Raw genomic sequence first — 13,095 nt, 5'->3', positions numbered from 1 at the left:
CCGGCGACACCTCCAGGCGGTGTTACAGGAACGAGGGCCAGCTGGGCTGAGGGCACAGCCTCTGCAGAGGGAGACACGCAGAGCTGAAGCACGCCACGCTTCTGCCCCATGGATGCTCTAGTCCAATCAAGTTTTTTAACACAAACCTGACACCGATTCACCAAAGGACCAGGCAAAGAAAGGCTCCTCCTCCAAGTCTGGAGCTCCACAGGTCACCTTCCAGAGTGCAGTCACGAAGGGCCTGAGGCTGGAAGGGCCCCTCACCCATTCCAGGCCGGCTTGGACAGAGGACAGGTCGACGCCCCACCCTCCCTGCTGGAGAAGGTGAGCCCCGGGCAGATCTCCTGCTGCCAGTGCTGGGGCAGGAAGTGGACACCGATGGGGGCAGAGGGCTCAGCAAAGGCCCGACCCGCTGGGCAGCCCTGATTCTCATCCCCAAGGCCCTGGGGAGCAGTTGGTAGCCTGTGATGCCAGGCTGGCTGAAGCACAAGCTGGAATCAAGATTGCCAGGAGAAATATTCGGCAATGCGGTTATGCATTTATGCAGTGAAATTATGCAGATCCCACCCCCACGGCAGAAAGCGAAGAACTAAAGAGCCTCTTGATGAAAGTGAAAGAGGAGAGTGAAAAAGTTGGCTTAAAGCTCAACATTCAGAAAACTAAGATCATGGCATCTGGTCCCATCACTTCATGGCAAATAGATGGGGAAATAATGAAAACAGTGAGAGACTTTATTTTGGGGCTCCAAAATCACTGCAGATGGTGACTACAGTCATGAAATTAAAAGATGCTTGCTCCTTGAAAGAAAAGCTATGACCAACCTAGATAGCATATTAAAAAGCAGAGACATTACTTTGCCAACAAAGGTCCATCTAGTCAAAGCTATGGTTTTTCCAGTAGTCATGTATGAATGTGAGAGTTGGACTATAAACAAAGCCGAAGTGTTGAAGAATTGATGCTTTTGAACTGTGGTGTCGGAGAAGACTCTTGAGAGTCCCTTGGACAGAAAGGAGATCCAACCAGTCAATCCTAAAGGAGATCAGTCCTGATTGTTCATTGGAAGGACTGATGTTGAAGCTGAACTCCAATAGTTTGGCCACCTGATGCGAAGAGCTGACTCATTGGAAAAGACCCTGATGCTGGGAAAGACTGAAGGCAGGAGAAGGGGATGACAGCAGATGAGATGTTTGGATGGTGTCACCAACTTGATGGACATGAGTTTGAGCAAGCTCCAGGCCAACTCCTGTTGAACAGGGAAGCCTGGCATGCTGCAGTCCATGGGGTTTCAAAGAGGTGTACATGACTGAGTGATTGATTTGAACTGAAAGGCTTTAGAATAACAGGTTTTTTCTTCCTTTTGTAAAATATATATATATATATATATATATATATATATATATATATATATATATATACTGTATATATATATTTTTCTTTTTTTTTTTGGCCACATGGCACGTGGGATCTTAAGATCCCCAACCAGTGATTGAACCTGAGTCCCCTGCAGTGGAAGGTCAGAGTCCTAATCCCTGGACATCCAGGGAATTCTCTAAAGACACAATACTTTATTAGAGTATAAAGTAGATATTTTCATTAAAGGGGACCAAGTACTGATACCTGCTATAATGCAATCAATCTCAAGAACACTGCTCTCAGTGAAAGAAGCCAGGAACAAAAGGTCACACATTGTATGATCGCATTTACATGAAGTGTCCAGAAGAAGCAAATCCACAGAGACAGAAAGCAGGCCGGTGTATGCGGGGTGGGAGGATACAATCTGTCCTTTGTGGTGACAAAGATGGTTTGGAACTGACAGAGGTGATGTTTGCACCACCTTGTGAATCTGCTAAATGCAGAGTGTTTATTTTGCTGAATGTTTATTTAGCTAAACATTTAGCTAAAATGTTTGCTAAATGTCTATTCTGCTAAATGAGTTGTTTATTTCATTTTTAAAATTTTACTTATTTATTTGGCTGTTCTGGGTCTTCATTGCTGCACAGGCTTTCTCTAGCTGCAGTTCCCGGGCTCCAGATCACAGGCTCATTAGTTGTGGTCCATGGGCTTAGTTGCTCCGTAGCATGCGGAATTCTTCCAGACCAGGGATCAAACCCGTGTCTCCTGCACTGGCAGGCGGATTCTTCACTACCAAGCCACCAGGGAAGCCCTGAACTGTTCACTTTAAAATGGTTAATTGTATGTTATGTGAATTTCATGTCAATAAAAAACATATTTTGAAGACACCGCATCTCTGTTACGTAGGCGTGCCAATCTTGTAGTTTAAAAGTTCTGAAAGCTTTAAGTTCTCAGAGGTGAACTGACGTTAAGGTAAAAAGACTTCAGACCCAAAGAAGCAACCAGAATGCGTTCTTTCAGCCCCCCTTTACCTGGTTCTCAGATGTGGTCCAGCCTGTCTGTCTGGGATGGTGAAAGGCCACTCTCTGAGCCCAGATGCTTTCTTCATCCGAGGTGTCCACGTCGGCCAGATACTGGGAGGGCAGCTGCCCACTCCTGAGGATGTTTGGCCCTTTGGAGTAATAATGGGGTTGAGTTATGTGGCGTGAAAACCTGAAGGCCAGCGGGCGTCTTATCCAATGAAGAAAAATGAGAGATCAAAGAGAATAGGGACGTGAAACTACTCCATTAATGATACGGGGCTGAAGATCCCTCAGCTAGGGTAAGAAAGGAGCAGAGTCCTTGTCCCCCACGAGGAACTTCAGGGACAGAAGCCCCTGCCCCAGCCGGCACTCACTGGGGGCCCCCAAGCGTGGGCAGCCAGGTGGTGCCTACTGTGGCAGACGTGGGTCCCAGGAAGTTTCCACGTGTGGACATGACTTTGGGAAGTCTTTCCACCTTAGTCTCTGGGGGCTGGTTGTCCTGCCAGACTAGTGATTCCCAGACTCGTGGGCACGGGTCACCGATGGTATGGCTTCAGAGGCTTATTCCTGGGCTCTGGTGGTGGAAGATCCCCCAAGGCCTCACCAGGAAGTACCCTCCGAGCTCCAAGTTGGCCTGGAGAGCACCACACACAGCCAGGCTGCGGCAGGGAGGGGGTGAGCTCACGTGGGAGGACACACAGGAGCCCGTGTCCCAGGAGTTTCAGCATCCACAAGCTGCTCTGGGGCCTGACCTGCCGCGTGGCTCTGCCGACACCCTGCAGGACCTGGGGGCAGGGTTCTGACCTCGGATAAGGCTCTGGCCCTGCTGACCCTGTGGTTGCAGCCCAGAAGACCTGTGCTGAGGACCTGGGGAAGCCGTGCCAGACACCTGGCCCCTGTGGGCTTATCAACGTGTGCTGCTTTAAGCCAGTACGTCTGTGATAAGTTTTTACTCGGCAATAGCTAACAGGTACAGTCGTCTCATTTAAAGCCCACAACAGTGTGGTGAGTCAGGCACCAGCCCTGGTTTACAATGAGGACACTGAGGCCCAGCGGTCAAGGGGTTTGATCAAGCACACACTGCACTCCTTTAAAGCTCAAACATTGCGGCTTGTCTGATACACTTATTGAGACAGCATTACCGATCAGTCTCCCACACTTGCTGTAAGATGCTCCCGATTTAAGAGGCGAGGTGACAGAATGTGTCTTAGAGTCCATGAGATAGGGTCGCGAGTTGGTCAGCAGAGCTGGGCTTGGTACTCAGGGCTGCCTGTGCCCCTGGGCACTTGCCCCAGCTCCACAGAGCCTGTCTCCCCCGCCCCACCCACTGACCCCACCATCCTCATGCTGGGGGTGATTAGGGATCCCGGGAGGAAATGTGCTGGTCTAGTCTTCATCCAAAGACTCGGTCGATGTAGATTCACTTATCCATTGTTTGTGGGGAAATAAAAGTCCCCTCCCCACCCCCCAAACGCCTCCAGCATCTTAATGGGCGTGTGGATCATGAGATTAGAGTCCCTATAATACAATGAAAAGGGAAAATGGGAAGAGGACCCATTTCCTGGCAGACACAGTCTTAACTACATTTCCCTGGGAGCTGGCCCCCATGGTGGTCAGGTCAGGCAGGAGCACTGTGGCGGGCAGCTTGAGCTGTTCTGTGGTCTCATCGGCTCCTACATCACTCAGACACCTGACCCTTGACATTGCCACTTGCAGACCTCCCGAGTCACAGCTGGCAGGCAGGCGGCCCAGATGGACTTGCACCCTATTTAGGTCCCAGGTTTGGAACTGCCCCGTCCTGAGCTCAGAAAGGTTGGTCCAGGTGACCGGTGACCCTAGTCATTTCAGGGACACCTGTGTGTCTCTATCTCACTCCCACTCGATGTCCCCCGTCACAGGCGGCAGTGAGTTGCGTGGCCAGCCAGGGGGTTGAGCTGGTACCTCTGAGGGTTACGGGGAGGCACCCCACCTGGGGAGCTCCAGTGACAACGGCGTCTTCCAGGACCACACACACTGGACAATCCCAGGAAGGAAGGGTCTCCTGGCAATCAGCCAGTGTCCCGGCACAGATCGGGGCAGGGTGGGGGCGGGGGGGCGGGTTCCAGCCACCCCCTCCTCCACACGGAGCCCGTGTGGAAGACCACGGTCAAGGGCACTCACCAGGAGTGGCAGCGACTCCTGGGCCTGCAGTGCAGGACTCCCCCGGCAGGCAGGGCTCTGAGAGCTCGTCTGGTCCGGCAGGCGAGAGGCCGACCCTCTGCTCTTCTGGATGGGGGTGGCATCCAGGGGCCCTGGCATCAGCCTGGTCCAGGATCCGGGCCTCCTGGGAGGTGGTCTCCTCTGTGCAGGGGTCATCTGTGAGGGCCTGAGCACATGGGAACGGTCGGCAGGTTTCACTAGGAATAGGCAGGTCCTTGGAATGTGGGTCTTTCCAGTCCGAGGACTGAGGGTTTTCATGCATCATCTGACCGACCAAACACAAGTCCCCCTTCCTCTCCATCCTAGCATTCAACTCCCTTTCATTTCAAAGGGCTCTGGACTTGCCACCAGAGCAGGACCGTGGACCAAAGACCTGATGGCTGCCGGGTCCCAGCTCTCTGCCCTGTTGGGCCCCGCACCCAGGGGTCCGTAGATCGCCCTGGGTAGACCCAGTCCTGGGCCAGCACCACCCGAGCAGCCAGGGTGCTGAGACGTCAGGGCTCCAGCTGGGGTGCCGTCACTCTGGGGCTGGGGTGCACCAGGCTCAGTCTCCAGTCCCTCGTGGAAGGGATCCCGTGAGGCAGAGATCACCCCTTTTCCAGGCGAGGTGGGAGGTGGGGAGCCTCACACAGGTTGCCCAGACCAAGGGCATAGAACCAAGGAGCAGAGGCACCACATGGCTGGGCTTTCTCGTCCGCCCTGCGGACGCCCCGTGTCCTGGTGTGATTACCAAGAGCCTCTTCCACCTACAAGACTGGCCTAGTTTGGGCAATAAGGTACAGGAGCCCTGCGGATCACTCCAGAGGTGCGGGACTTGGGGGCCGTCTGATTCCTCTACCCTGCACTCCTGAGTCACAGGGGGTCTGCCTTCATTAGAGGACAGACAACCCAGGCCCCCGACTCATTGGCCCCGCGCCCCTCTTCTCCAAGCAGCCCATCCAGGCTCTCCAGGACGGGAGGGTGTGAGGCTTCTGTACCCCCGCCCCAGTTGTCCCTCCCTTGCTAGGCCTGCAGGGCCAACAGACTGTTTCCCAGAATACTGTCCTTTCCTGGGGCCTGAAAACCTGTCCCCCAGGTTAACTCAGGGGCGAAAAGAGAGCCCACTGACCTGCAGGCTGTCCGTGGCCCCTGAAACCGAGGATAGGCTTGGCGGGGGACCGCAGGACGGATCGGAGTCGTCAGAGTCGGCCTCAAAGTCCCAGCTGTGGACGGGGAGGAGGCGCTTTTTCTGAGCAGGAAGGGATTTGGGGGAGAGGAGAGGGAGGGTCAGCCTGATGGCGGGGGCCAGACGCCCCGACCCCGGGCAGCAGGGCGGGGAGGGTGCCTCCACGGGCCCGTCTGCCTTCTGTGCTAGACATGAGCAGACCCCGAGGAGGCTCCGAGGGCCACCCACAGCCCACCCCCATCACAGGATCTGCACCCGAAGCCCCTCTCGGAAGAGCAGGGGAAGCACACGCTGGGCCTCCGAGGGCACCTGGCTGCTCGGAGGCTCTGAGGTCACTGGCCCGGGGCCGCAGCCTTGGGGGGCAGGCGGGGCTTCCTGGGGTAACGGGGGGGGGGGTGCTCCCGCCCCTCGCCCGTTGGTGAAGGAGGGGTACCTAGCACAGGGAGGAGGCGGGAAAGGCCGCTCCCACGAGCTCCTTCACCTCTAGACGCTGGAGTAGAGCTTAGTTCCAAATCCTTCCCTCGTAACGGTTTCCATCCTTTGAATGTATTTTCAGGGAATATTTCAGACACTAGAGAGTGTTCTGGGAGCCCAGTCAATAGCACGAGTACAGTTTTATTTTCATAAAAAGATGTATATGCTCCCTAGGGAGCAGCCGGCAGAAACGCCTGCCAGTGTGGCTCTCAGAGACCCCCTGACTCTCCAAGGGTCTCCACCCAACACCGCCCGCCCTGCCCCACCCCTCCTCTGATCCTCTTCTGTCGTCCCGCCCAGACCCCCACAGGCTCTCTTTCCTGCCTTTGTCACCAGGAATAAGTTAAAAAATAAGCCAAAACAGGGCTTCCCTGGTGGCTCAGTGGCAGAACCCACCTGTCAATGCAGGAGACATGGGTTTGATCCCTGATGGGAAGATCCAATATGCCACAGAGCAACTAAACCCAAGCACCTGAGTCACTGAGCGTGGGAGCTGCAAGTACTGAGCCCATGTGCTGAAGGTCCTGAGGCCCGTGTAGCCCAGAGCTCGTGCTTTGCAACAGCAGTGAGTGAAGTTGCTCAGTCATGTCCAACTCTTTGCGACCCCATGGACTGTAGTCTACCAGGCTCCTCTGTCCATGGGATTTTCCAGGCAAGAATACTGGAGTGGGTTGCCATTTCCTTCTCCAGGGGATCTTCCCAACCCAGGGATTGAACCTGGGTCTCCTGCATCGCAGGCAGACGCTTTACCGTCTGAGCCACCAGGGAAGCCCTTGAAACAGCAGAAGCCCCTGCAATGAGAAACCTAAGCACCGCAGCTAGAGAGAAAACCCTGCTCACTGCAAGTAGAGAAACCAACACGCAGCCGCAAAGACCCGGCATGGCCAAAAATAACTAATAAATAAAATAAAGAACACAGTCTTTAAAAAATAGGTAAAAACAGGCATAAAACCAAAAAAAAAAAAAAAAAAAAACCAACTCCAAAAAACAAAAAACGAACAGGGCTCATGGTTGGCTATAAACAAAAGCAAGAAAGTTCAGAGGGGAGAGCGGGAGGGGGCTGCCTCTCTGAAAGGTGCACAGGCTGACTGGGGACACCAGTGCCCTCAGGACCCATGAGCCCCAGGACCCATGGCCGGATGGCCCAGGCTGGGCCAGGCTGGAGGTCCAGGGAGGCCCCGCCCTCCACTGCGTGCTCTGGGTTCCCATGGGAGATGGATGCTGAGAGCACACCTGGATTTGGTACCCAGACATGTCAGAGACTGCGGGGCACGGCGGATTGGGTGGGTCTCCAGGCTCCTGCCAGGTTAGTTAGTGGAGGCACACAGAGCCTGAGGTTTCTCAGGAAATCAGAACAGAGGCTCCAGCTTCGGGGGGATGGGGGCGGGGCTGGGGAAGACCTACTTGGCTGCCAAGGGGCTGGGCCTGGGCCGCTGTGTCCCCTTCTCCATCCTCATCAGTCTGCTCTTCCTCTCCACTTGAGTCTCCGGGCATCTGCTCAGGCCCACCTGCAGTGGATGTCTGTGTGACTACACCAGGGAGAGAGACGGGGACAAACCATTCATCCACCCACCCACCCATCCGTCCGTCCGTCCCCTCACCTATCCCTCCACCCGCACCCCCCCCAACACCTGCTGCGCCGCTACCCGACCAGGCCCTCTGCCAGCCTCCAGAGCCCTGTCAGAGCATCGCTTAGGGCTGGTCTGAACCACAGCAGGAAACCAGCACGCCACATCACTTTCACCCACGGTCGCCTTCACTGACCACCTCCTAGGGATCTGCAGACACTGCGGGGCCGTGGGCGAAGGCGCCCTGGAGCTCAGTCACATTCGGCCCAACAAACCTCTTCACCTGCAGTCCATTCACCTCCTTCTCAGCACCCGCCCCGGGAGGCGGGGGAGGCTCAGCCCCTGGCCCCCATCCCCGCCTCTCTCCTCCTGACCCGGGCACCTTCCTCACCGGCGTCCCCAGGACCTCCCCGCCCCGACCCTGTTACCCCCACTGCAGCCTCATCTTTTCCCCTTTTCTCCTGTTCGCCCTGGCCTGGCCTGGGTTCTTCTCTTAAGACACTACCAGGATGACCCCGTGACTTCTGGGGTTCGTCTGGCAGCCTCGGGGATCATCCCCCCTGCTCAGGGGCACCCCTGACATCTATGTGAGCAGGAAGGACCCACTGTGGAGGTCGGGCGCGCTCCGCACTCCATCAGGTAAACCTGCGACAGAAGAAAAGGCGCTGAGCGGACAGGCGTTCTCCCGGAGCCACCTGCCCGCGCCGGGCTTCCTTTCCTGCCCCCGAACACTGCCTGCCGGTCCTGTTCCGGGGGCGGAGGAGGGGGCCCTGGGGAAACGCGCCCACCGCTCTGAAGCCTCCCGCGCAGGGAAGACCCCGGCGGCCCCCCACCCGCTACCCTGCCTGGGCCAGGTTTCCAAACATTCACTTTGATCCTTTCTTCTTTGTAAGTTTGAATACTTTTTTTAAAGGCACGACTTGCCCATTTCGCGCTCGCTCCCGGCGCCCTTTCTTGTCCGCTGCGCTGACAGGTGCCAGCAGCGAGAAGGCAGCCGCCCCCCGACCATCGCCCGGCCTGGGCCCGCCTCGCTGCCCGCCGCCCCCACCAGCAGCGGCCGGAACCGGGGCTTTGGTTGCTCCGCAGCGCCACCTCCTGGCCCTCAGCGGTGACACTTCCGAAACGGGCGGTTCCGGGTGGTACGGCTCGCGCAGCTCTGGGCCCTGGCTGGGCCGTCAGAATCCTCCTGGCTTTTTACCTAAGGCGGATTCCTGAGCCCACCCGGGTCTCTAGAAATAAGCAGTCCCCCCGCACCACCCCTCCCCACCTCGACGCCGGGGCGAGGCCCAGGTCCTCAGGGTTGTGATGTGGCTATGGTTTCCCACCGCGAGCGGGGCTTGAGCTTCTCAGATGCTGCGCAGGATGGCACGTTGCCTGTGGTTCCCACGCCTGAGCCCTGCGGAGGGGGGCCGGACCACAACTCCTGCTGCAGGAAGACCCCTCGGCTGGCTGGCTGCTGGCTGGCCGAGCCGTCACGGGGGATTTACTGATAAGCTCCAGCCGAGATAGAGATATGCGACGTGGAGAAGCAACCCAGGGAGGAGGTGGGGAAACCCTCCAAGGATAGGGTGACGGTGCCTCCCCGTATCCCCGGGGCACCCCTAGTGACACTGGCTGTCTCAGCGTGGTTCTCAGGAGGACCGCTTTACTCTTCAAAATGTCCTGGTTTCGGTGATTTATCACATGCCCCCCACAGCCCCCACCCAAGAAGGGTCCCTCACCCCGCAGCGGTCTGTTCCTCCGGGTGCTAAAGGCCATTACAGGTGAGGGTGCCTCTGGGTGGCCTGTGCTAAATTAAACAACGTCCTAAGGGACTGCCCTGGCGGTCCAGTCGGCTAAGCCTCCAAGCTGCCAGTGCAGGGGGCCTCGGTTCGACCCCTGGTCAGGGAACTAGATCCCTTATGCTGCAACTAAGGGTTCAGACGGCGCAACTAAATACCCGTGTGCTGCAAAGACCTAAGACCCCAAGTGCCACAACTAAGACCCTTTGAAACCAAAGAAATACAAACAAATATGATAAAAACACAAAGGAGTGTGCTGAGACCCCTCTGAAAGCTGTGCCAGGCCTGGTATGTGTGCAAATGCCCTGGGGGTGGCCATGCCCAACTGCTGCATCCGCCCATTAACCTGGGACATTAAGGAGCACAAGACACAAGGCGGCACCTCCCCAGGAGGCCCAGGGGAGATGGCCAGGCTGGGGCACACTGAGGACACCCTCAATCTCAGGAGCATGGCCCCTTCTCTGGACCTGCAGGGGCTCCAGACCCGAGGGCACTGGCCTTGGGCCCCCAGGTAGAGACAGTCAAGATGCTGAGCCCCGGCCTAATAGCTCTCATAGCCTGGATGCCTGGCCAGGTGTCACAGCAGAGCCTGGGGCTCAGATGACAGGGGCAAGCCTAGTGCTTCCTGAAAACACCGCTCAGTTCTCCCCATTCAAGTTCAGGAGGAACTCCCAAGGTCAGGCAACCTCACAGCCTTCCCTGAAATACTGGTCAACCCAAATGGCTTCAAGGTGGACAACACAGGTGAACAGACGTTTAGTGTAACAGGACAGTCTGGATTTCAAGTTCTTCATGGAATAAATACTTGGATTCAAAGTATGAAAGCCACTGATTGAATTACAATCCATCTCTTCAAGTCTTGATAATCATCAGACTCAATGGGGAATGTTTGTTGAAAAGACAGAGTCTAGGTGCCAAATCGGATGCCCAGGGAGGAGGCCCACTCCTTACCTGCTCCCCGCAGCCGCCCGCAGAGGGACCGCGCCACCTGAGCGCTCCCAAAGCGCTTGAAGCGGGCTCTCACATGCCCGTAATACCACTCCAGGGAGCCCACCTTCACGACCCTGCAGGCGGGGACACGGAGGTCAGGCCCACGCCCTGTATGCATGCACACACACACACACACACACACACACACACACACACACACGTGTCCCTGGAAGGGACAGGCCAGGCCCCCCATCTGCAGGACCCTCTGACCTCCAGGTCCCACTCACCTGGCCAGGTGGCAGGGGTCACAGAGCCAGCCTTGCTCCTCTGGGTGGGGGTGGCTGCAGCCTCCGCAGGTGAAGAGGTGGCAGTCCAGGCATTGCCTCTTGGGGGTCTCAAGGAGCCGGTAGGGCTGCAGGCAGCGGGCGCAGTGGGTGTTGCTCAGGTGGGCTGTGTCTGAAAGCAGCTCCCTCTTGGAGTTTTCCTTCTTAATCTTGCCCTTCAACCCCCTTTATTGGAAACAAGAAAATATTGGACCCCCTTGTTTTTGCAACAAACTTTTAAGTGTGTACACACACACACACACACACACACACACACACACTCAGAGCTATCAGATTCAGGCAATAGCAACCCCAAAGTCAGGTAATAACCCCACAGGCAGGCCTTATTGTCCACAGCACCACCCCCACCCCACTCCAGGGAAGACCAGAAGGCTGGGTTCAAACATGTGCCACCCAGGAATCAAAACACGCTATGTTCATAGATGTGAAATTGCATTTAAACACTTCTGTGACTCTCTATGCGGTTACATTTTCCCAGGCTGTGTGCCCATGACTTTCTTTCATTGCCAAAGGGGTGCAAAACATACAGATTCATCCTCCCAGGAGGGGGCCGCCCACCACAGCCCGCACAATGTCACATGGCTCAGTGTAACAGGAGGAGGATGGACAGAGGTCCTGGAGCTCAGGTTTATTCCCCAGCTCTGACCCTGAGCCTGGAGATTTTCTGATTCAAAGCCCACAGCCTGCAGGCTCAGCCCAGGCACCCAGCGTAGCTGGACGAGCGTGGATCCGTGGCCACTAGGACCCAGGTCCAAGCTCCCTCAGACCACATGGAGTCGGCAGCTCCGGAAACTAGCAGAGATGGAACCAGGTGGGATCCTGGAGGGGTGCACCCTGGTTGGGCCACACGGTTATCTAGAGTAAATCTGTTGCCCAGTGTCATTCTTTAAGAGGAAATTAGATCCCACAGGCCACAACTAAGAGTTTACATGCCCTAACTAAAGATTCCCAGTGCTGCAAATGAAGATCCCATGTGCTGCAACTAAGACCCAGTGCAGCCAAATAAATATTAAACCAAGAGGCGGTGAAAGAAGACAGAAAATCCAGGAGGCTCTGGTCTGGTCAGAACAGCAGCAGGAGTCAGAGAGGACAGGGCGAGAAGCCTCATCCAGTTGTTGGGGTGATGCTCCCTTCTCCAGGGCTTGGCTGGCCACACCCGCTCTGCCTCCCTGGCCTGAGTGAATGGTGCTGAGCTGGGGACGATACTAGGTAAGTGGACGTCAGGCTGGGATCGATAGTGAGAGTTGAGAAGCTTAACCCAGACCAGGTTAAGGGAGCCATCAAGGTTCAGAATCACAGTGGTCCCACTGCTGCCTGAATGTGGTCAGTCCCTCAGTCGTGTCTGACTCTTTGCAACACATGGACTGTAGCCCACCAGGTTCCTCTGTCCATGGGGATTCTTTGGGTGAGAATACTGGAGTGGGTTGCCATTCCCTTCTCCAGGGGATCTTCCCAACCCAGAGATCGAACCCAGGTCTCCTGCATTGAAGGCAGATTCTTTACTGTCTGAGCTGCCCAAATAACCTCCCTAAAAAGGCTACACAGAGAGTCCTAAGGGAAAAGTCAGACAGTATTTCCTCCTGGAGCAGGTTGAGCTGACTCCGCAAGTTGGTTCTCCAGAATGACTGAAGAGTCCCAGGAAAACCAGTTATTCACACCAGCAAGTGGTCAATAGCAGCTTCCTGGTGAACTTGCCAAATTGAACTGATTGGAAAATGTGCCCCCGACAATGAACACACTGTTCTTGTTCTAGCTGCAGAGAATGTCTGCCAAACGTAATATCTTTAGTTTTAAATGAGATCAAATTAATCCATTCTTAGCGACAAAAGTTAGCCAGACACTAGATGCCATTGTCTCCAGAGAACTCCACAGAAACTGTGGACTCTCATGGGGATGCCCCAGAGCAGGGAGGGGGTCTAAGACAAGGCAGTGATTCTAAGGAGCTCTGGGAACCTCCTGATCAAACTAGGCATTGGCTATGCTCCACTGACTTCCGTCTCCCAACTGTGCACTAAAGTACTCATGAAGACAGACTCAAAATAAGACTCTTATCTTGGCCCCCAAAACCAAGAAACAGCCTAGAGGTGGTAGGAACCTGTTACCCACTGACCAGTCTAGATAAAGCTGCACTGACAAGGTAAAGAAAGTGTCCGCCTCAGGCTTCCCACCTGCCCCAGTGGAGCACCTGGGGCCCGGGGGGAAGGGCCTAGTCTTCAGGTCCACTCTTCCTGTCTCTACTTCAGCCAGAGAACACAGAGG

At 55.7% G+C, this 13,095-nt stretch overlaps 1 protein-coding gene and 1 non-coding gene across 7 annotated transcripts in view; both read right to left on the bottom strand.

Moving 5' to 3' along the window:
* Positions 1-13,095, bottom strand: part of MLPH (melanophilin) — a 48,439-nt gene that overhangs the window by 13,484 nt on the left and 21,860 nt on the right. For 2 of the 6 annotated variants that reach the window (XM_070463574.1, XM_020868875.2), the window contains exons 3-9: positions 10,780-11,001; positions 10,514-10,626; positions 8,388-8,426; positions 7,618-7,742; positions 5,683-5,802; positions 4,536-4,740; positions 2,385-2,524 (exon numbers count right to left, since the gene is read on the bottom strand). In XM_070463574.1, coding sequence (XP_070319675.1) covers positions 2,385-2,524; positions 4,536-4,740; positions 5,683-5,802; positions 7,618-7,742; positions 8,388-8,426; positions 10,514-10,626; positions 10,780-11,001 — 964 coding nt within the window. Of the gene's footprint in view, positions 1-2,384; positions 2,525-4,535; positions 4,741-5,682; positions 5,803-7,617; positions 7,743-8,387; positions 8,427-8,705; positions 8,812-10,513; positions 10,627-10,779; positions 11,002-13,095 lie in introns of those variants that run through there. The other 4 variants (XM_020868876.2, XM_020868878.2, XM_070463575.1 and 1 more) reach the window with 4 other exon arrangements.
* On the bottom strand, positions 6,910-6,981 carry TRNAR-GCG (transfer RNA arginine (anticodon GCG)). Its single transcript has one exon. It is a non-coding gene; the product is annotated as a tRNA-Arg (tRNA).

The sequence above is a fragment of the Odocoileus virginianus genome, unplaced genomic scaffold (genome assembly GCF_023699985.2).
Source record: "Odocoileus virginianus isolate 20LAN1187 ecotype Illinois unplaced genomic scaffold, Ovbor_1.2 Unplaced_Contig_4, whole genome shotgun sequence".
NCBI lineage: Eukaryota > Metazoa > Chordata > Mammalia > Artiodactyla > Cervidae > Odocoileus > Odocoileus virginianus.
The sequence above is the reverse complement of the archived record's forward strand: the minus strand, read 5'-3'. Positions and strand labels throughout refer to the sequence as shown.